Raw genomic sequence first — 21,289 nt, 5'->3', positions numbered from 1 at the left:
TTAGGGAGGATTTTGTTTCCTAAGCAGGAAAGTCTACATTAATAATTTTCCCAGCAGGCCTTCAGTAGTTCTATTGCAAACAACCATAGCCTTTGTTTCTCAGATCCTCTTACATGTGACGTTTGATCAAAGCCCTCACATCAGCAGCTCACCAAGGGGGGGGAAAAAAAAGAAAGGAAAAAACAACACAAAAAGGCATGAAATACAGCCACACTACAAAGCTGTCCTCAGAGTTCCGTTTAGGAGTGCAGCATGCTGACCACCCCATGCAGCTGTTCAGCTAAAACATCTTCCCTAAATAACTCTTCTCATTTGATAATTGAGAGAAAATAGCTCAAGTGATTGTGGTTTTGTTTGCTCCACAGAATCAGCAACCCACCTAATCTGCACTGTTTCATTCCTAGGCTTTAGCAAAATCCTGTGATTAATTCTATGTTTTCACAAAGGAGCAATGTGGAGATGGAAGAGAGATTGCCAAATCTACAGCTTCTGACCAGCATTAAGCTACAAGTTCAGCAACACGCACCAGAGACCATCGGCTATACAATTAGCTGCAGCCCACCTTTCTGTTAACAGCAACACTCAGAAGCTCATGATCTAATGGGAAGAGGAAGTGGCACTGACAAGCAGCAAGACACAAGAGTTTTCTTCATCCAAACTGCAGTTGACACTGGTTAGGAAGAAGGTATGGGAGAACAGTATATTTTTCAGCAGCAATATGGGAACATTTTCCATTCATCTTTTCCAGGGGAATTTTGGCCTTTTCAAATCTCACTTTAAGGTTATACAAATCTAGAAAATGATCTTGATTAAGGAGGTGAGGGGGAAGGCACCCCTTCTCCAAGAAAGTGTTGGAGGATTTCTCCTTGGCTGCTAAGGGTTTGTGTTGGGTAAAGAAATGCTCCTAACAAACCAGCATTCTTTTCCACATGATCAGAGCTAACTGGCCCCCCTGCAGGCAAAATGACCAATCAAATCAGCTTCAGATGAAAAACAACCTCCCCCCAGCACTATAAACACAGGAATGAGACATACAAACCCATTTTTAAAATATTTTTTCCCTTAAAAAAAAAGAAAAGAAAAGAAAAGAAAAGAAAGAACCCTACCAACCATTTGTGGGAAGTTTTCTTGCCAGTGCTGAGACCAATACACAAGACCAGCCCAGTCCCTCTCCTGGAGCCCAGGTATTCCCCTTCTCCAGCAAATAAACCCTTCAAAGACAGGTAAGTACACAAAACAATCTTAATTTTTTCTTTCTCCTTACTGCACTATTACAAATTCTTTTGTCATTCTTTAATCAGATAAATCAAAGCTGTTTTCAGGGCACAAAATTTACTTCCAAAGCTTGCTAAATCAATTATCACTCTAAAATGGTTTCTGATTTCCCCCCTTGAAAAAGAACATACTGTCTCAGATGACCACAGCTAACAGCATACAGAGCAAATCCAAAGTCATCATGCAGTATGTTTTCAAAATGTTTTCAAGATAAATATTGGCCAAACATTACAAAATTAATCTCTCGCCTTCTTGCTGCATTGATTACAACTCAGCATTTAACTTCAGTTCCATCACAAATTGAAGAAATGAGCTTCACCTCTTCAAGCCTACTTTTACCATCTACAATTTTCTCTCATGCCTTCAATCATTTTCAGTTAATGCATTCTCTCTGTTTATGGACACACTTTGGGCTAGTGCCACTGCCCAGGAAACCAGGCATGGGCATCAAGTATGAACTCCAACATCCTGGAAAACTCAGTCATTCTAGATGAGCCACTGGGAAGTCTGTATCACATAGCTGCAGGGCTGCTCTTTAAAACCAGCAAGTTCCACAACAAGCGGTTGTCAGCAGATTTCTATTACTATAGCCTTCATCAAGTAAAATCCTCCCTCTTAATGGTAAATTTACTCCTCCATTAACAATAAATTATTTTGCATTTAAGTTTCTCTATAAGGATTTGGTACCTACCAGCACATTTTAAAACCTCAATATTTAAGCAAAGTCCTGGTAAAGCTCTTCTGCATCTCTAAAGGTGGCCAGACTAGTTGGTCCATTCAGATGCTACTTCACAATCAAGAATTAGGGTTCATATGGATCCTCACATATTAAACTATGTGAAAATAAGTTAAACACTATATATACATATATAAAAAGTCCTGAAAACTGCTATATCAATTCTGCAGACTGCTCCAAAATAAACTTGTCACAAACAGTTCTCCTTCATCTCCATGAGGCAATAGCTCCGAACCTAACAGACAAATGTCTGAAATTTTACCTATGCTACTAACAGCTGCAATATAAGCTTTTAACAAAAGCAGTCAGAACAACTGAATTGATTCCTACATTTCTAAGATTGCCCCCTAATATAAGCTATATGACCCAGTCATGTCATCAGTATTGATAACACCTTCATTTTCCAATTTTCATGTCAGAGCACTGCAAAGATTGCCATTCAATCTAGCAAACAATACCGAGAGTTGAATAACATGAAAGTGCTTTCAAAAGAACAGGAGAAAACTAGTTAGGTGCAAAGTGCGGAGACAGCCTCACACCTGAATGATCAGAGAGATGATGTTCAAATCTGAAACTAGTACTAGATTATGTGGACCCAAATAAAGAGGAATGTACACATTCCCAGAGGGGCATGCCAGCACCGCTCGGGTTCTAACAGATCTTCAAATTATGCTCCAGCTGTAAGCAGTGTTTTGCAGTTACTCCCAGCAAACAGCAGGTCGTCTTGACTCCTTTGCTATCATGATGAAGCAGTGCACTTTAAACTGCCTCAAATCCCTTCCAAGGTCAATTAGAAGAGATTTTGCAAAAATGTCTACTAGGCAGATCAGGCAGCACTGCAGAAGTCTGCCCTCAACACAGCTTCACGTAAAGACCTTCACAGTCCTAGAAAGGATGCAGGTGCATTAGCACACTGAGCTGAAACCAGAGTATAAGTGTCAACTTCAAATGCCTTCAAATCAGAAAGAAAAGAAAATGAAGACACTGGTGCAAACGAGACTCCCTGTAATCATCCCAGAGTCTTAACAGCTGAGCTTCTGCTGATGGCAAAGGCTAAGCAAGAGGAAAGCAATGGGGTGGCATAAAGCAGCAGTGTAAGAAAGCTTTACCACACAAGGTGCCTCTATCACAAAGCCAAAAATGCAGGAGATCAGTGTGCTGGGTCATGAATTTCAGAAATGCAAGCAATATCCTCAAGCTGCAAGGTAAGGTTTTATTGCACATAAATCATTAGCAAGCCAGGTCAGTTTAGAACCTGTCTGACTGGCAGGGAAAATGAAACTGTGACTTTTAGTTAAAGTAGTACTGAACCCACCATGATTGTCTTAGATGAGCATAGAGAAGATTTTTTGAAAAGCTCAGAAGTTACATTCACACCACAGTCAGTGATACCCATCTAAATTTCAAGACTGGAAACAGGAAGGATTAGATACACTGAATGAATGATAAAAGACTGGTCAGCCTGCCAAGAGACAGCTAGAAAAGTCGTAACGTGGTTCCTGCCTTTCCCGTCATGGGCTATCGGCTGGGAGATGGAGGGAGAAGGAAAACCCCAAAGTTACAACAGATTCACACATCAGGAAACAGGAGAAGCAAAACCTGACAAAAAGCATAACATAGAGTTTAAGAGATCACAGTAGACAAATCTGAATTTCAAACATAGCATGCATGTAACAGTGGAGACAAATCTTCTCCAACAAACAATGCCCAATTTAAGTCAAAGCTGAATGCCTTTCCTAAAACATACACTGTTCAAAACTGGAATTAATGTGGGGATACCAAGGACCATGCCAGGCAGGGGACTGGATCAGATGGTCCAAATTGTGCAACTTCATTAACTTCTCTTTAACAAGGAAAGAAGGTATTTGTATTTATTACTAGAGTGGGCAAGGCAAGGAGCATGTAAATTCAAACTGTCATCTACTCATAAGTTGGTTCTGCTTTTGAAAACACTGAGGACTGATCCTCCAACCCAAGAAAACGATTTCTTACATGACAGTTGTTCTTTCACCTCTTATTCTAAGCCAAGTGCATTCTCTCAGAGCCTACTTGCAGTTTCTTACTCATTTTCCCAGCTTCGGAAAAGACTCTTAAAGCCATCAATGCCTTTGAAAAAAAAGTTTCAGAACTCAAGTTGACATCCTTCCAGTGTTCTCACTGCCATCAAATTAAATACCTAACATTTTGAACAGTTCTAGACAAGAAAAGTCAGAGGCCTGTATCAATTAAGACCAGAGCAGTAACCTAGTTAACCTCAAGAGGCAAGTTCTGGAAGACTCAAGGAGCAGAGACACAGGACTGTTGTGACACATGCTGCTGGGGACTAATGGAGTTTCTCAAGAACCTTCAAAATTGGCCAGTAATGAGCTCACCTTCATTGAAAAAAATCCCAAACCACCTGACACTGAACACCAGCCACATTTTTTTTCAGAGCTTTCAGTGATTTATCACCACTCTAAAAAGCCCTTCAATCAAAACTGAGACTCTGCAATGCTGATAGCATTTTGCTCCAAGTAGTCTGTGGTGCACTGTGGAAGGTCTCAAGTGGAGCCCAGGAAGATGGACCAGATTAAGTATATTTTTTCCTTTTTCTCTGAACATACTAACACTGCAGAAAAGGCTTTTGTCACCAACCAGTCATCAGATTAATTCTCACAGCATTATATTTGTTTTGCAAACCCAAATTACTTGGAGGCCATGAGAATTTACATAATGTTTTTTGTGGTGGTGCTTTGGTTTTATTTCTGTGCAAGAATGCATTACATTTACATCCAAAGGCATTATGTTTTGGGCATGGTCCCAATCACCTTTCCCATTCAGAGACAACCATTTTCAAGATCCTTCAAGGTGTCCAAAAGAGCTCTTCTAAACCAGACTCTGCTCTACAGACAAGTCACTAATCACCAGGTTCCTGAAGCATTTAAAACTATACTCAAGTTACTGTAAAACTCTGTAGCAATGCAGCAAGACTGAAAACTGTCAGAGAGCTACAGAGTAGACCAAAGAATGAAAGCTATAAACTGAATGGATTATGATCATAATCCCCCAAGAAAAGTACCCTTGTACTACTAACCAGGAGAATCTCAGAGAGCCTGCTGTATTCTTTGGCATGGGGAACATTCTCAAAATATTCCTTTCAGGAGATATAAATTGGAAAATAAAAATTAGAGGAAAAACACTGAATTCCACTCAGGTTATCATCTCCTCTACCTCCTTTGACAACAGCACGGACAGAAGAATTACCTGCATGGTTATGAACGGCAAAAGAGAATGTTCTGAAATTACTAAAACTTGGTATCACTGTCAAATAAACAGCCACAAAATCTGCTGGCTTACAAGATCAGAGATCACAAGAAATATTTTTACCTTTCATAAATTCATTATTAATTCAGTTCAGGATGCTCAGATGATGCAGTTCAAGATAGAACTGGGGGTGGTGGTGGTGGTGGTAATAATCCAGTTGCTCTAGCTTGTTTGTTCACTTGTATCATATACTTAAACAGCTCTAATTCAGAGAAAGGTCAAAGTTGATAGGAACCCAACAAAACTGACTAAACACACCATGGACAATTATGATTTGCAGAATTTACATAATTTTTTTTAAGTCTGTTCTACAAACAAGCTTCCTCACAACCTACTTTAAGTAGGCTGCACACATCACCAAGTCTATTTTACATGAACTGAAATTTAATCTGCCCCAGGGGTACGTTAAATGTTCAGTATTTGTAAGAGATATGGATTTGAGTGGCCAACGTCATTTCAAAGACACTCAGCATCTCTGACAGCTTTGCCAAGTTTTGAGGTTTAAAAGGAAACAAAGGGGCCTAACACGTCAGATACCTACACGTTTACATTTTGCACCCCACATAGCAACTTCACCCTCTGGTTACCATACATTTGTGCTTTCCTGGTTTTGGTCAGGACCAGGCTCATCAGAGGTGATTCAGTTCCCATCCCTGGAGATATTTAAAAGAGGCAGAGATGTGGTGCTGAGGGACATGGTTTAGTACCAGACTTGGTAGAGTTAAACAGTTGGACTCAGCGATCTTAAAGATATTTTCCAACCAAAGTAATTCTATGCTCTGAATACTGTAATTCTGCTCAACTAGACACAGTGTGTGCAGTCAGCAGCCATTTCCTGAACTAGAAACTCTGAAAGGGCTACTAAGTGAACTACAGCATTTCCATAAAACGCATAAGCATGTTAGAGAAATAGTAATAATTAGCATTTCCACAGTACTGTTAGTAGTATTCATAGTATAATAAGCTATTATGCTCTGCTAAAAAGTTACCAAAACACATTTAATCAGGCAAAATTCAGTTTCTTTCCAGACACAGCATGCCTACTCTCATCCCACTCACCCCTAAAGAATTTAAGCATGTGACTCAAATGTAAATTTAAGGAAGGTAACCTATGAAAGTTATATTTAAACAACTAAAGCAAATTTGAGAAGTAGCCTGATTTTTAAACTTAATCTTTTTCAGCAAAGTATTACCACAAACAGTGGTAAATTCCTCTCCAAGCTCCTGACTTAATCTTCTCTGGATTGCAATGTATAAGCCCCGCTTTGTTGGCGGCTGTATTTCAACCCCTGCTGATGTGTCAAAAACTGTGAATGTTAGGCAAAAAACAAATATGCTGCATGGTATCATGCTTTCTCCTTTCTTCTCTCATATATAGAAGATGACAACAGATATGATAGAGAGCAACAATACCAAATCCAGTGCTCCCCTCCTGACCCAAAGATACCTGAGGATGGTGACCAAAGATGGACACAGCACATTCCAGATAGATGGTGCTCAAGGCAAAGGTCTGGCATACCTCCGAGATGCATGGGGAATACTAATGGACATGCGCTGGAGATGGATGATGCTGGTCTTCTCTGCTTCCTTTGTCATTCATTGGCTAGTCTTTGCAGTGCTTTGGTATTTGCTGGCTGAGATGAATGGGGACCTGGAGCTGGACCATGATGCTCCACCTGACAACCACACTATATGTGTCAAGTACATCACCAGTTTTACAGCTGCTTTCTCCTTCTCACTGGAGACACAACTCACAATTGGTTATGGCACTATGTTCCCAAGCGGGGACTGTCCCAGTGCTATTGCTCTGCTGGCAATACAGATGGTCCTGGGGCTCATGCTGGAAGCCTTCATCACAGGTAATCCCTCATATTTAATCTTTAAATAGAATAGATGTGTAACTATTAGATATAAGAAATGGAGCCAGAAATGAAACAGTGTTCATACTGGTATCTGAAAGAACAATTAAGTCAGCCACTATAAGGATGATGAGATTTTTAGATACAAAGAAATAAAAGTTAAACACCCTTCCATTAACAAAAGACAGAAATTAGGTTGCATCAAGACTTGGACTTGAGAGTTCCACTATTCATTGGGCAATACTTGTGGCAGGTCACTACCTATCACTCCGTATCCCATATTTCTTGTACCATTCTCTCACCAAGTTGTTTTTAAATTGATGTAAGTGCTGTCATTCCATTGGTTTTAAGGTTTACTTTTGTCTAGCTGAAGTGTTTTCATTGATCTTCAACTCAGTGTTTAAGTATTCCTCTGTACCTGATGTAATGAAAATGTTGAAAACTGTCTGTTTCAAAGGCCTTTAAGTTATTTCAAGTAACTTGGAGGTTTAAAGAATTTCAAAAGACTTAAAGAATACATGTTAGTTTATTGTGTGTTAAGAGCAAGCTCCTGCAATACCAAGTACTACTGCCAACTGCAGTACATTGGGGCTCTCCTTCCTACAGCTGCAGTTCAGTCTCCAAAGATTAGTAAAAGCAGCATTGTAGGAAAGTTATGCTTTTTCAACAAAACTACGCTAATGCCATGCCAGCTTAGCAGATCTCAAGCATGTAGGCTGAGGCTACAAAGATCACGTCTACACAAGCCAGCTTCTGTTTCTTTTGACTGCTTCACAGGGCTCAGAGGCTGCAGGGAACCAACCCAGGCATAGTTCTTGTACTCAGTTTTTTCTTCTCCTTGCTGTAGGTGCTTTTGTGGCAAAAATTGCCCGACCAAAGAATCGGGCATTCTCCATCCGCTTCACCCGCTCTGCCGTGGTGACGCACAGCGAAGGGAAGCCGTACTTGATGTTCCAGGTGGCCAACACACGCTCCAGCCCACTGACCAGTGTCCAGATTTCTGCTATACTTTACCAAGAACAAGAGAATGGGCAGCTGCACCAAACTAGTGTTGGCTTCCACCTAGACAGCATTACTTTGGATGAATGTCCTTTTTTCATCTTTCCACTGACCTACTACCATTTAATCACTCCATCTAGCCCTCTGGCTGCTCTGCTCCAAAGAGAAACTACTCACCATTTTGAGCTGGTCATCTTTCTGTCAGCTGTGCAAGAGGGCACAGGAGAAATGTGTCAAAGGAGAACATCCTACCTCCCTTCAGAGATCATGCTGCACCATCGCTTTGCCTCTGTGCTAGCCCGCAATGCCAAAGGTGAATATCAGATCAAGATGGAGAATTTTGACAAGACTATTCCTGAGTTCCCAGCTGCAGCTGACTCAAAGAGTCCAAAAAGAACTGACAAGATCCACATCAATGGACAGCACACCGACAGCTTCCAGCTCTCTGAGACTGGCTTCACAGAATAGAGAGAACAGACTTGGGACTCTGTGCTTTTTTTAATAATTATTACATTAAACTTTCAAGTTCCATTTACAACCTTCCTTCCTTGCCTGCCCTGCCATCTTCTAATGATCATTCTCTTGTACTCCCACCCTTTTGATTGCAACATGATATGCAGAGCAAAGAGAATGGATGTGTCCATACAAACCAAGGAGAGGCTAGATTGATGGACCAGGACAAAGTCAAGTACAAGAATCACAGTACTAATTCTTGGAAATTAAAAGAGCTACCTGCTGAATTCACCAGACTATGATTAAAGCCGCACTGACCCTTGAAAGGAGAGACCTTCAAAACTCCCAAAGCTGACCTAAATCACAATTAAGCAGTTTATGACAAAATGGAGAACACAATACAAGAGAAAAATCTTAGTTAAAACCAACATGGGTTCATTCAGTACATGTATTAGTTCTGGAATTAGTTCTGTTCTTCCAAAATCCCAGTTTTTATGCTCTCTTAACTCCTTGGGGATACACAGTTATATCTGTTTTCAGACGGCTGAATTCACTCTTAGGAAGTACTGCCAATCTCTCATGGCAGTGAAAAGCACTCCTGCTGTGCTTATTAAGCTAAATTGTAAATACTAACTGTAGCTCTTCATTCTGCCAAATAAGAGAATCTCTCATTTCAAGACAGGTCTATGAAGACACTATCCAAAAAAAAATAATCTTGATGTATATGATAAATGCTGCAGTGGAATGTTTTTCATATTTGGAAACACTGAATAACTTATTTAGCAGTGGAAAAGAGACTTTTCTAAATTAATTGCTGTACTTTTTTAAGAAATGATTGTGCATTCAGCATGTTCTCACCTTTGCGCTGCTTGTTTCAAGTAGGTTTGACCCAGAAGGACGCACTATATACACAAGGAGTAGAATTGTATCCATTTATATTTTATGCTTTTTAACATCAATATTTGCCTGTACACACAGCACAGAAGTATTTAGACATCTGAATCAATTTTAAAATAAAAAACATTTAAAACAAACTATACCTGAGACTTCTGTATTTAAGTGCCTCATAAACCTACTGCAATTAAGAGACTGTTCTGAAGCTCCTAAATAATTTAAGAAGCTAAAGAATAAATAGAATGATGGATAATGACTTCCAAGCTCTCAACAAAAGCAGTGCCTACTTACTTGTTCACACTTGAACAGCCAAGTAGCAAAATAAAGCAAAAGCTACCTTTCAAAGGTAAATGAAACCAAAATCACATAAATAGCAACTTCCATTGACCACAGCATCACGCACTACCAAAGTTTCCTTTAAACTCCACTGAAGTGGTCAGCCGCAGGAAATACGGTCTCAAGCTACCTGATGAGATAGTGTTGAACTAAATTCTTATTAAGTCCCTAAACTCTGCTAACTGACATGTTCACAACCCAAATGAGGCTAGCAAAGAGCCACTTTGATTTAGGGTCTAGGGAGGAGGGAAGCAGCCCCATAGAAGCATTTCAAACAAGGAAGGGGAAAAATTGCTGATGGGCTCTGCCTCAGCAACACTACACTCCATCCTTTGACTGAGACTGCAAGAGCTGATAATGAACCTTCTTTGGATGCACTCCTTGCTGGCAAATTAGGGAAATAAAACAAGCAAGGCAGAGTAAGGGAAAGTGCAATTCAAAGAAACTCAGCATCTTTTTTTATACTCACTTGAACACTCTTTTTATATTCATGTCTTTATAACCTAACAAAAACCCCATACATTACATAGAGCTCAGTAAGGTTCCACAACTGGCTTACTAAATGTCTTGTTTAATCTACATTTTAATTATTTACTACCAGTGTGTAATTGCTGGTAACTAATGAAATCCTCTCAGCTACTAAGCTGGTTTTAGTCAAGAGGCTGCACAGAAAATTAAACAGCTTTTGCACAGTTCCAGAAAGGCAGCCGTGATCTAAAAATCAACTTGCTCATTTTCTTCGCTAATGGTCTCACCCTTCCAGAAGCAATTTGGGCACTCAATGAAGTCTGCCTGACCTGTGAGTCTCCAACCAAAACTAGAAAGTACTTTGTGCATCTTCATACTGAAACTAGGAACAGATACTGTTTATGCTGAGAATCGGTCAGATGTGATCTCACAAACTGTTGGAAGCATTGAAAAAGCAATCATTAATTTTTAAGAACATTATATTGATCATATTCAAGAAACATTTTTGTTGAAGTTCTGCTGCTTTTTTAATCTCATGATTTTTAAGTGAGAGGTTCTTGCACTGTCATCTATTATGAATGCCCAAGAGAGTATAATATTTGATCTCTTACTAATTCTGTAATGTGATCACCCAGAACAAAGGATATGAAAAGGCTGGCAACTCAGGAAATTATGTAATTTGAGGCTAATCCAAGGCCTTATAAAAGAGCAATGAAAAACTGAAGTACAAGAAAAATCAGAGAATAAAATCCTGAACAAAGAAGTTTATCCAAGGTAATAGAAACCAATATATACACCTGCTAAAGCACGTCAGCCTGACTTAGAAGCTGCATGTCAATTCACTCCTTGAATGCTTCCACTGCTCCATGTGCAATACCAGTGCCTGGTTTTATATGGGACTTCTTTTGGCACACCTGTGGCCCCCCGCCCTTCAGAATAGCTTGTCATTGGAAAGCCTTCATATTGCACTATTTGTTCATTAACCAAGGCCTTCTCTTAACACTTTTGTGCTCTCCTCCTTATTTCTCTCCACAGAGAAAAAAAAAATATTTTCCCACTTACTGGGACATGAACACAGCAGTATGCAAACAAAGTACTATTGTTAAAGCACATTTTTAAACATGGACATTTAAGACCGACCACAGGTCTCTTGCCTCTATCATACCATGCTACAGAGATTTTAGTAAAGATAGATCAAACTAGAAGAGAAACATAACAAGATACTTATGAGGAGCAATCAAGTACTAGAGAAAGCTTGATAATTTGAGAAAAAGCCTATCATCCCTTACAGCAAAACAAGGCACACAAAGACACAAGCCTCTCCAGAAAATGGTTCACAGAAAATATATGCTGAAGTCCAAAGTCTACAAACAAGACATGCTCTAGAGCAGCTGGCCCATTAACCCCCCATTCAGGCAGAATCATTAAATCATAGAATTGTTTCTGTTGGAAGAGACCTTTAAGACTGAGTCCGACATTCAATCTAAGACCACAATGGTCTTTAAACCATGTTGCAAAGTGCCACATCCACACACTTCTTTGCACATCTCCAGGGATGGCAATTCCACTGCCTCTCTGGGCACCCTGCTCCAATGCCTGACCACTCTTGCAGTGAAGACATTCTAATAACCGTCCCTGGCAGTCAACTTCTATGAAGCCATCAAGCATACTGTAAAACTATTCTCAGTTTCATCTGTGAGATACATCTCTCGTCCTAAACTGACATGCACTACGGTCAATCAGAAATGTGGCACATCCCGTAGTCTGGATCTGGAAGCGTAATTTTATCACAAGAACAGAAAGGGGCTAAATAAGTAAAACAGAATCAACTTTGGTATATACTACTTGCACATCTATTTGTCTTCTGTAAAAAATGCAGTCCTGAAATTTCAGTAGTATTAAATTTTCTCCTTTATTTCCTTTCCTTCCCCCACCCCCCCACCAAAAGGCCCCTGAATACAAAGACACAAAGTCCGAAGTTTCACTACTGACATGTAAAGATGGGCTAATCTCAAGTTATTTTTAGAAGTAACATCTTTTCAAGGAAAACAATGAGGAAAACAAGCAACCTCTTCATTTTGTTTTAACTTTCAACTTAAAAGGTAGAAAAATAAAAGCATTCTAAGTATTTGAAAAATCAGTTCCTACATGGAGAGAGGACTGGGAGGGCTTTCAAAACAAATTCCAGTTGAACCTATTTTCTTTTATTTATCTTGAAATTCAACCTGTAGTTGTCTTTTCTGACCTATGCTCTAACAATATGTTCACCAAGGAGGACATTTAGCCAAGTCTCCTTCAGCGAAGAGCAAAAGATCCTCTGGGTCCAAAAAAGACAAGATTCACTGTCACAGATTCACAGACTGCATTAGGTTGGAACAGACCAGCAAGCTTGTACCAGTTTGTGCACATGGAAAGATGCCACACAGAAAGGTCACAGCAGAGAACAATCAACACATGATCCCAAGAAGCACAAAAATCACTGCTGTTACCATATTAACAAGCTGATCAAGGAGAACTTCCTTGAATGTTCTTACCACACTCAGAACATAGATTTTTACCTAAATGGGTACATTCCATCTCCAAGATGGCAATCTACTCCAACTCGAGTACAGCTGAATGTTTAGATATACTGGGTCACAATTAAGGATCCAGTATTCTGTCTCAACACAGCCAGTGTGAAGCATTTAAGAAACAGGAGAGGAATGAGAAAGAGTGGGGCCACATGATAACCTGAACAAACGGAAGACTTGTACGACAACTTCAACTAGTTTAAAAGACAGTAAATCTATCAGCATGTGAACCTCAGAAGAATGCTGCTAGGATGTACCTCACAACACAGCAAGCATTCAAAAACAAATAATTAACAGCATACATTGTTTCAGAAGTTCTAGGTATCAACCTCAGGAATGTTGAAAGGCTGCACAGAAAAGACATCACCTCCCAGCACATCTGCTCTCAGTACAACCTGCTTTCATAGATGTACGGGAATGTAGTTCCACCTCTAGATATTCCATGTTCACAAGTAAATAGAACCCACTTGCTGCAGGTTTTTCTAGTCTACAACACTTAAATACCTAATTGTGAAAATAACACAAAGAAAAATGCTACTTGGAGAAACCATTTAGATAACCTGACACAGTATCATTGGTTCTGTATCAACAGCATACCTGGAGCAATAAAAAGGTTTATGTACATACAGGTTGTTTCCCCAAAACATACCCTGCTCCTCCCTCCCCATGTTCTGCCCATACAGTGACAAAACCATACCTGGATCTTTTCGCCCTGGTTTTTCAAAGCGTCTGTCTCCCCTAGAAAGGCAGAATAGAAGTTTCAAATAAGATTTTAGAACTACTCCACTCATTTAGGCTGTTTTTTTTTTTTTCATTTGGGATATTGGGGGGGGTATGGGTGGGTGTTTTGTGGTTTGGGTTTTGTTGTTTGCTTGTTTGGGGCATGGAGTTGTGGGGGTTTTGTTAGTTTTGGTTTACAGTGGGGCTTTTTTTTGGTTTTGTTTCGGGTTTTCTGGGTTTGTTGGGGGGTGGTTGGTTTGGTTGGTTTTTTTACCTACTTGGTGGAGGACTTTTTTTAAAATCAGAGTTTGATGGAGGATATCTTTAAAGTTCCAAATGACAACTAAAATTTCCAGTAACACTAATACATACACAGCCTGTGGCAACCAGGTGAGTTTTGAAATGTGACCCTGAGTACTGTCAACAAAGTGGAGACTAAAACTGAAGCAAAACCTTTATCGAGCTGTAATGTGATCTTAAAGTAGTTCCTTCTTCCCAGGATCTTGGCAGAAAAATTCTTTGCAAAAATGTTGTTCTACTTGCTCCTGACTACTGTGTTTACCCCATCTTAGAAATTCAGACACTCCACTAAAATACACCTCATCACCATTCCTAAAGTGTTTTGATGAAGTCAAAAACCATGAATGAAGCTTAGCAGATGCACTTTAAAAAAAAATTAAGGGCTAGAGTTCTGTTACCTTTCCTCCCAACTCTGTGATCTGTGCATTTCCCTGCCCCCTCCTCGCCCAAATCCACCCTCCACTTCATCAAAACTTCTTTGGTAGAAACCGCTTTCTCCTCGGCCTCTGCCTGAAAAGACAAAAAACACAAGTGTTTGTACAAATAGAGTAAGAGAAGTTGAAAGAAACAGGTAGGTTTCCCTTTCCTGGTGTCCCTGTGAAGTCATCTTGCAGTCTTAAGACCAACACTGTGAAATTAATCTGGGACAAAGGGAAAAAAAGGAACAAAGACCGAAGGAAGAGTCTTGTGTAGAAATTCCTACAGAAGCACAAGATCAGACAAAATAGGCAAACACTCTGAAATAAATATTATGCACAAAAACACAGAAAACAAATACTTACCCGACAGAAAGGATGCATTGTTCATATAGTACATGTATACTTCACACTCAAAAATCAGGTAATTTTAACAGTGGAATCCACTATAGTGGCATTGCACTGCAGATATGCTCGCAATTACTGCTGTCAAGATTAATGAAAGAGAAGGATGCTTCAGCACCATTACGTTCTGGTAACTCCTGGCAGAAATCTTCCCCAGGAGTGATGAGACAACAGAAATCTAACAGCTACATAATAAAAAATCATCCTCATAACTTTGTCAAGAAATGATTCTTCAAGTATTCAGCCTCAACCCAAAAAGTTGCAGATGTATCCTCAAGTAAAGTATCTTGAAGCACATCTTCAGTGTTTGAGTAGGTGTGAAGTTTTCAGTTTACAAAGAAAAAAAAAAGGCACAACATATTTGCTTTCAGATGGCACTCAGCACTGGTTAGATTAATGTCTGGGGTGAAGTTACACTGCTTCACAATGTAACACAGCAGAAGAAACCGAAGGCTTTTAACAACTCACCATCTCAATGATCTCAGGGGAAAGAAGACAACAATCAGCTGGGTGTCAGGATAATGCACGTCCTAGTTACACATGCAGTCTCTAAGGCCAAGTCCAAAAACTCAATAAACACCCAGTTAAGGGAATTATTGGTTGTGAAACTATCACAGGCCTTAATTTTTTTCATATTTCTCTTTTCCTAGCTTCAAGAAAAATACCTCAAAAGATGATGTGTGAACCTGGTCAGGGTATGGAGGAATTAGACCGAGTTCAAATGAAATGGGAAATAAACACCTTGACAAGGGACTCTGGTCTTCATAGCCTTCTGAAGAAATAATGATAATGAGCTTTTGTATCTGAACTCTAAAGACCTCTGGATGCATCAAGCAACTGTACCATGTTTCAATATCTTAAGAAAAAAGGCTCCACAACAAAGGAAATAAGACATATGTAACAGTTTCCCTACTAGTCTATCCTATTCCTAGCATAAGCAAAACAGTTCAGTGGCAGACCTCCTCATCACGGAGATGCAAACTTGCTTATCAGTTTTGGGGATGCTTAAGTTCAGGTGGAGACTTGATAAACTCATGAAATGTAGTTAACACCAAGATCTACTAAACACCCAGACCATATCTGGTTCAGGAAATACACTAAGCTGCACATGTCTGAACACGTGTGATGCTCCTTCACCTTTGTATTTTGATACAAGCCCTATTCTCCTGACATGCTACCTTGGCCATTGCTCTAGAGCCAAACTGAGTTAAAAGAGCTTTTGCCTGAGTCAGTGTAGCTGTCCCTACACACACTGGGGTGGAGACGACACCTGACTAAGCACTCAAAACAAGACATGAGAGATTAGTGTCAGACCTATAACTGTATTAGAACCAGGAACACCTTCACTATAGCAAGACTTGTACTAGAAAGTTGACCATTGTCACAAGTGAAAAATTAGTAGCTAAGGCAAAAAACAGTAACAGTTGAAAAGTTGAAAAAGACCTCTAAGGTTACCAAGTCCAACTGCTAAAATTAAGATACAACAGCACATTTATCCATCTATGGCATTATGGATACCCTAGAGATGCTGGATAAGAACTTGAAGCTATTATTCCTCACAAATAAAACCCAGGAATGTTTAATTATTCCATGCAATGGTAAACTTTCCCTACTTTCTTTGCTACAGGAAAGCTCTTCCTTAATCCCACAGAAGATAAAAATGCAAAAGCAGTTCACAAGACAAAGCCACAGGCAGGCAAGAGTCTCCTACCTCAGAGTATCTGAGGTAACAGAGGTGGGAAGTTGCATGCATTTTTCCATCAGAACAAATCCTGTTGTCCTTTTCTGGTTAGTTTGTATGGTTGGGGTTTTTATTATTTTTACAGAGAGTGACAACATTTGCAGTGCTCCCCTCAGTGCCAGCAAGCACGAATGCACACTGATTACTAACAGCAAACACAGAACTAGCAGAGCCAGGAGGCTGGTGATATGGGAGATTTCATCAGCAAATAAATGTCCTGTAAATGAACAGAATCAGAGTGCATGGCTTATGGCAGCTTTAAAAGTATGTGAAACAAGAACGTGAGAAACCTCGTTCCACTTACCCCACTCTGAGTCATGCCTCATTATTTCAATAGTGCCTAGCCACCAAAATCTCAATTAAAAGATAACCTTGCAAAAATCCAAATGATCCCAGCAATTGAGTTTAAGGCTGCCTGTAGTGCCACAAAACTCAACTCCCAGCTGTCCTGATACCACATAGCACTGGACAGGACCCATTTAAGCCACCTGTGTTGGTGCCCAACTCGAGTGCATTCTTTAAGGTGCACCATGCCAGGGTGGTTAACAAGATGTGCCCAGTCAGCAACAGCCAAGGAGAAGTACACCAGTAACTCCAGTGCAAACCAGGCAGGCCACTGCATGAGAATTATACTGCATTACAACAGACCCTACCAAATTACAAAACATAAGGAATTCATTAAGGAAAACCACAGTGTACAAAGTCAATTTTTCAGCAAGTATTATTTAGATAGGAGTCTGACCTTAAAGTGTACCTCAAGGACATAGCTGGTATTAGTAACGTAACACAGGAAAAATGCTTGCCGAGAGTGAAACTGCACATAAGCACACTGTTAGTCACCCTGCCAGTGCACTTCTTGGTGGCTAGTACATCTCACCCAACAAGTTCATTTCAAACCAAATGTCACTTTCCAAAAAACATCAGGCACACGAGGAGCAGACTTTCAAACTGGAGCTGCTGTATGAAGTATTGAATGCAAAAGCAACAGATATCTAAGACTTCCATTAAAGAAATGAATGGTGCAGTTGTCATTCATATCTCAGTAATTCCTTAAAAATCTCCGAATGAGGACCTCAAACTACTGGATACTGAAATCCTAACATCCAAAAGTCTCTAACCTGAAAAACAGACAAGTCTGAATTTAAGTAAAACATGTGAGACAAAAGCGAGAGGGCAAGAAGCTATCAGTCACAGTGTCATTACAAATAAAAAACCCAAACAACACAAGCAGCAAATTCTTGAAACAACAGAATGACTGGAGTTTAGGATCGACAATCTTTGCTGTCATACTGTGTGGGATGAACAGGACAACTGTACTTCAACTACTGCTGCTTAGGTCTTTTCCACACCGCTTACCCAATTTCCCACAGCAGCAAAGGAAGGTTAAAAAGAAGAAAGAGGGTGGGAGGGGAAACAGCTCTAACAGGAATCAAAGTATCCTTCATAAGGGTCTAAACCAAAAAGGAGAACGGCTTCCACGCAAGATGTCTGTAAACTTCTAACCCATTCCAGGGACTATTTAAACCTCTCCTAGTCCGAGGCTCTTATTCGTGAATGTTGACATTCCAATCTCGTCAGCACAAAGCACAGGGCTTAAGTGCACACCACAGGGAGCTCGCAGGAAAACAAGTCAATTAGAAAAAAGGTCACGTGAAAGTACTTGGTTTCTTCAGAGAATATAAATTCAGAACTAAATATTCTAGATTTGTGTCTCCACACAAAACACACACAGTATTAGCAACAGCATGCTGCAAATAGTTTTAAAGAGTAACACCATGTTGTATTTCAGTACACAGTTGTAAAAATTTTATACAGAAATCAAAGCAACTTCCATGCAGTAATCATTTTCACATCAGCTAAAGCTAAAATCGTTGTCAGCAAGACTGGGCTGACTATTCAGAAAATATTTACCAAGTGTCATGTTGTAGTTCTAAATACTGACAAGGAAAGTCACATTCAGAGTTCTGACAACCGCCTTCATTTACCAGCAGTTCATCTGCTCTTGCCTTTGCCAAGAGGTCACAGATTCCCTCTCACGCTCCCAGATGCTAGAACACAATTCTGTGATTTCTGCTGGACTGAGGGAACTTAAATCTAATCAGACATGCAAATTCTTTCCTGAAGTTACTGTGGTGCAAGCCACTTCAAGACAATCATTTTGTTCTGGTAAAGCTGAAGCCCACACTTGGTCAGCAGCAGCTTTGTTGCATATGAGGATGTAGAGTTCATGAAAACCACCAGACTACCTTTTGAACCCAGGCAATTTTACAGTACAATAAGGGAAAATGTTTTCCAGCTCTTAAGTGACTCAGTTCACTTAGTGAACGAACTCCAAAGACATTCCAAGTCGTTTTCACTAACTTGGAAAAAAAAAACCCAAACCAAACAAAACACCAAACACCCAGAATTGCAAACAACAGGCTAGTTTTGTAAGTTAGAAATCAATAGTCCTACACTGAGAATTTTATAAACAACTACTAGAAACAGAAGCCTTAAATACAAGAATATCACATGTATCATTACAACAACAGGACAATTTTGTCCTTGCAGAAGCCCTAATTTATTTGCTGAGATACAGAAAATTTGGTAAGTCTCCTCATGCCCAAAACTCATGGAACAAAAAGGGAAAGAGTGGAAGAAGCAACCAGGATCAATGAAAGAAGAAAAGCTCAGTGAATTTATTATGAATTACACATTTCTTCAGCTTAGCAGAAGGTAAGAACAGCTGTGGTGAAGGCACATTGTGCCGAGACATTGAATCTTGCCCCAGCATGTGGGCAAGCTCCCCCTCCCTCAGGAGGAAGACAAAAGCCAGGCTAGCACGCTGCTGGTGCATGCTGTGCTCGTGCATTCTCCAAATATGGAAGAATTCTAGCTTCATGCTTTCCCATAGGCTGAAGCCAGTTGTTTATGAGAATGCCCATTGGTCAAACCTAGCCTCGAGGTATTCTATAAGTATTACCCCAGTGAGTAAACAAGTGCTTTTCCTGCCTTCCTGCCTTCCTCCTCCATTTCTGTCTCTGTGCTAGCTCGAGAGTTAAGTCCGAGCCACTGCCTCCGCAACTGAGTTTATTGTTTAGCTTCTGTTACATACATGCACGCACATCAAGGCATCTGCATGTGAGAAGCGACTGGAGGAATTATCTCCATAGAGGAAGGATACCACGCTAAGCTGAGAAGCTAGCGTCACAGCCAGTCACACGACCGGGAGAGGAACACCCCCGTCGCTACTGCGTGGACTGGATCAACCCCCGAGGGTAAGATCTGCCTAATTATCGGGGAGAAGGGACTTGACCGTGCCGGGTCCCCGCGTAATTGCTTAACCCCACTATAGTGGAGAGAAGAGCGCCACGTGCCGCTCCGAGCCCTGTTAACTCCAGGGATTACTCAGCAGCAGTCGTGCTTACACTGCACTGAACTCCCCCCGGACCGCTCCGGGTATCCTGCTGTTGCTTTGAGCCCAGCAGACGAGAAGCGAGAGAGTTTGCCGAGCCGGGTCCGCCCCGCCGATATTCCTCGTTCCCGGGGCCGCCCCTGCAGATCCGCGTACCGCCGCGTCCCCCAGGCAAGTCTGCCGGCGATCGCCGTCCCGCCGTGTGGTGCGGATCAACTCTGAGGACCAGCTCGTCTCCGGACCAGCCCTACCAGCCCGTCCTCTCGTGTACGCCAGCTCTGCGAGACCCCAGTCTCGAACCAGCGGCACACAGGACAAAGCTCCGTCTGAGCTCGACCAGAAGCTGCGCACGTCCCGTCGAGTCGCCATCTAGTGGCCAAGCGGCGGAACTGCACCCTTCTTGCATATAAATATAGAAATAGCTTGTAATTAGCTCAAATAAGTTCTAATCATAATACTAAGCCAGTTATGGGATATATTTCACGAACGTGCACTAGAACATGTATATAAGTTGGTGATTCATCGGTTATTGACAATTTTATAGTTATAATAAAAAATTAATTTTCATAAATCATAAGTCATAAGTAATAAAGCAATAACCTCCCTCTTCACCACAATAATGGCGCAGCGAGCAGGGTGTACAGCTGTGAAATATTTCCATAATTTGGGATACAAAATTACAGCCCCAGATTTGGAATGGGCGAAATTAAATTGCAAAAATATAGATGGCATTTTCGCAAAGCTAAGCGAACCCAGCAGCGAACACGCTGTCCTGATGGCATCTTGTATTGTACAGATGCAGGAGGAAATAAAATTCTTTGACCAAAAAGTTTCCCAATTGGAAAGGGAATTGGCAAAGTCAGAGGCACAAAGCCAGAGACTGCATGATTTATTTGAGCTGCACATAAAAGAGACCATGTCTGTCTTTAAGTCTCAATGGCAATCACGTGCTACCTATGAAGTAGCCAGGGCATATGACCCACGAGAGCCAGGCTCTCCTATACTGTCTGTTCCGGCTGACAAGCAGAAACCAGCTGACTTCGATTCAGCAGCTGCTCAGCATCAGCATGTGAGTGATGTTAGCTCACCCATTCCAGACAGATCAGCAGTTATTGCCCCGGTGCAGCAAGCCCAGTCAGGCTCCACATCACTGGATGATAACAATGAAGCCACCAGCTTCAACCAGCAACGAATCCCCAAGAAGCGGGTGAGATTCAGCACAGCATCGTTGAATGACTCTCAAGCTGTCAGAGGACCAGGTTTCCCACAGCATACCAGACCGAGAGGTAACCAGGGGAATAGACGCTCCTGCAATAAAGCTGCCAAGTCAACTCGACAACAGCTTGCAGAGCGTCCCAATAAGAGAGGTTACTATGATTCCAGAGGCACACAGAGTACCACATCAGACGCAGATTCTGGA

The 21,289-nt window shown here is 40.9% G+C and overlaps 2 protein-coding genes across 3 annotated transcripts in view; one reads left to right on the top strand and one right to left on the bottom strand.

Moving 5' to 3' along the window:
• GIGYF2 (GRB10 interacting GYF protein 2) overlaps positions 1-21,289 on the bottom strand; it is an 83,545-nt gene that overhangs the window by 35,602 nt on the left and 26,654 nt on the right. The window contains exons 7-8 of the mRNA XM_054166647.1: positions 14,312-14,423; positions 13,591-13,631 (exon numbers count right to left, since the gene is read on the bottom strand). Of these exons, the coding sequence (XP_054022622.1) occupies positions 13,591-13,631; positions 14,312-14,423 (153 nt within the window). The remainder of the gene's footprint in view (positions 1-13,590; positions 13,632-14,311; positions 14,424-21,289) is intronic.
• Positions 252-9,313, top strand: KCNJ13 (potassium inwardly rectifying channel subfamily J member 13). Of its 2 annotated transcripts, XM_054166646.1 has the most exons (4): positions 252-685; positions 1,085-1,223; positions 6,693-7,173; positions 8,021-9,313. In XM_054166646.1, exons 3-4 carry the CDS (start codon positions 6,696-6,698, stop codon positions 8,638-8,640), a joined length of 1,098 nt encoding a protein of 365 aa, XP_054022621.1. In that variant the 5' UTR covers positions 252-685; positions 1,085-1,223; positions 6,693-6,695; the 3' UTR covers positions 8,641-9,313. The 2 variants fall into 2 exon arrangements, with proteins under 2 accessions (XP_054022621.1, XP_009899285.1); XM_009900983.2 differs by lacking the exon at positions 1,085-1,223.

Source organism: Dryobates pubescens, chromosome 13 (assembly GCF_014839835.1).
Source record: "Dryobates pubescens isolate bDryPub1 chromosome 13, bDryPub1.pri, whole genome shotgun sequence".
NCBI classification, from domain to species: domain Eukaryota; kingdom Metazoa; phylum Chordata; class Aves; order Piciformes; family Picidae; genus Dryobates; species Dryobates pubescens.
Note: the sequence above shows the minus strand (reverse complement) of the source record. Positions and strands in the feature narration are given on the sequence as shown.

Coding starts and splice junctions, on each gene's coding strand:
- KCNJ13 (XM_009900983.2), top strand. CDS start 6,696: ATGACAACAGATATGATAGAGAGCAACAATACCAAATCCAGTGCTCCC. Junction 7,174..8,020: donor GCTGGAAGCCTTCATCACAG/GTAATCCCTCAT, acceptor TCCTTGCTGTAG/GTGCTTTTGTGGCAAAAATT.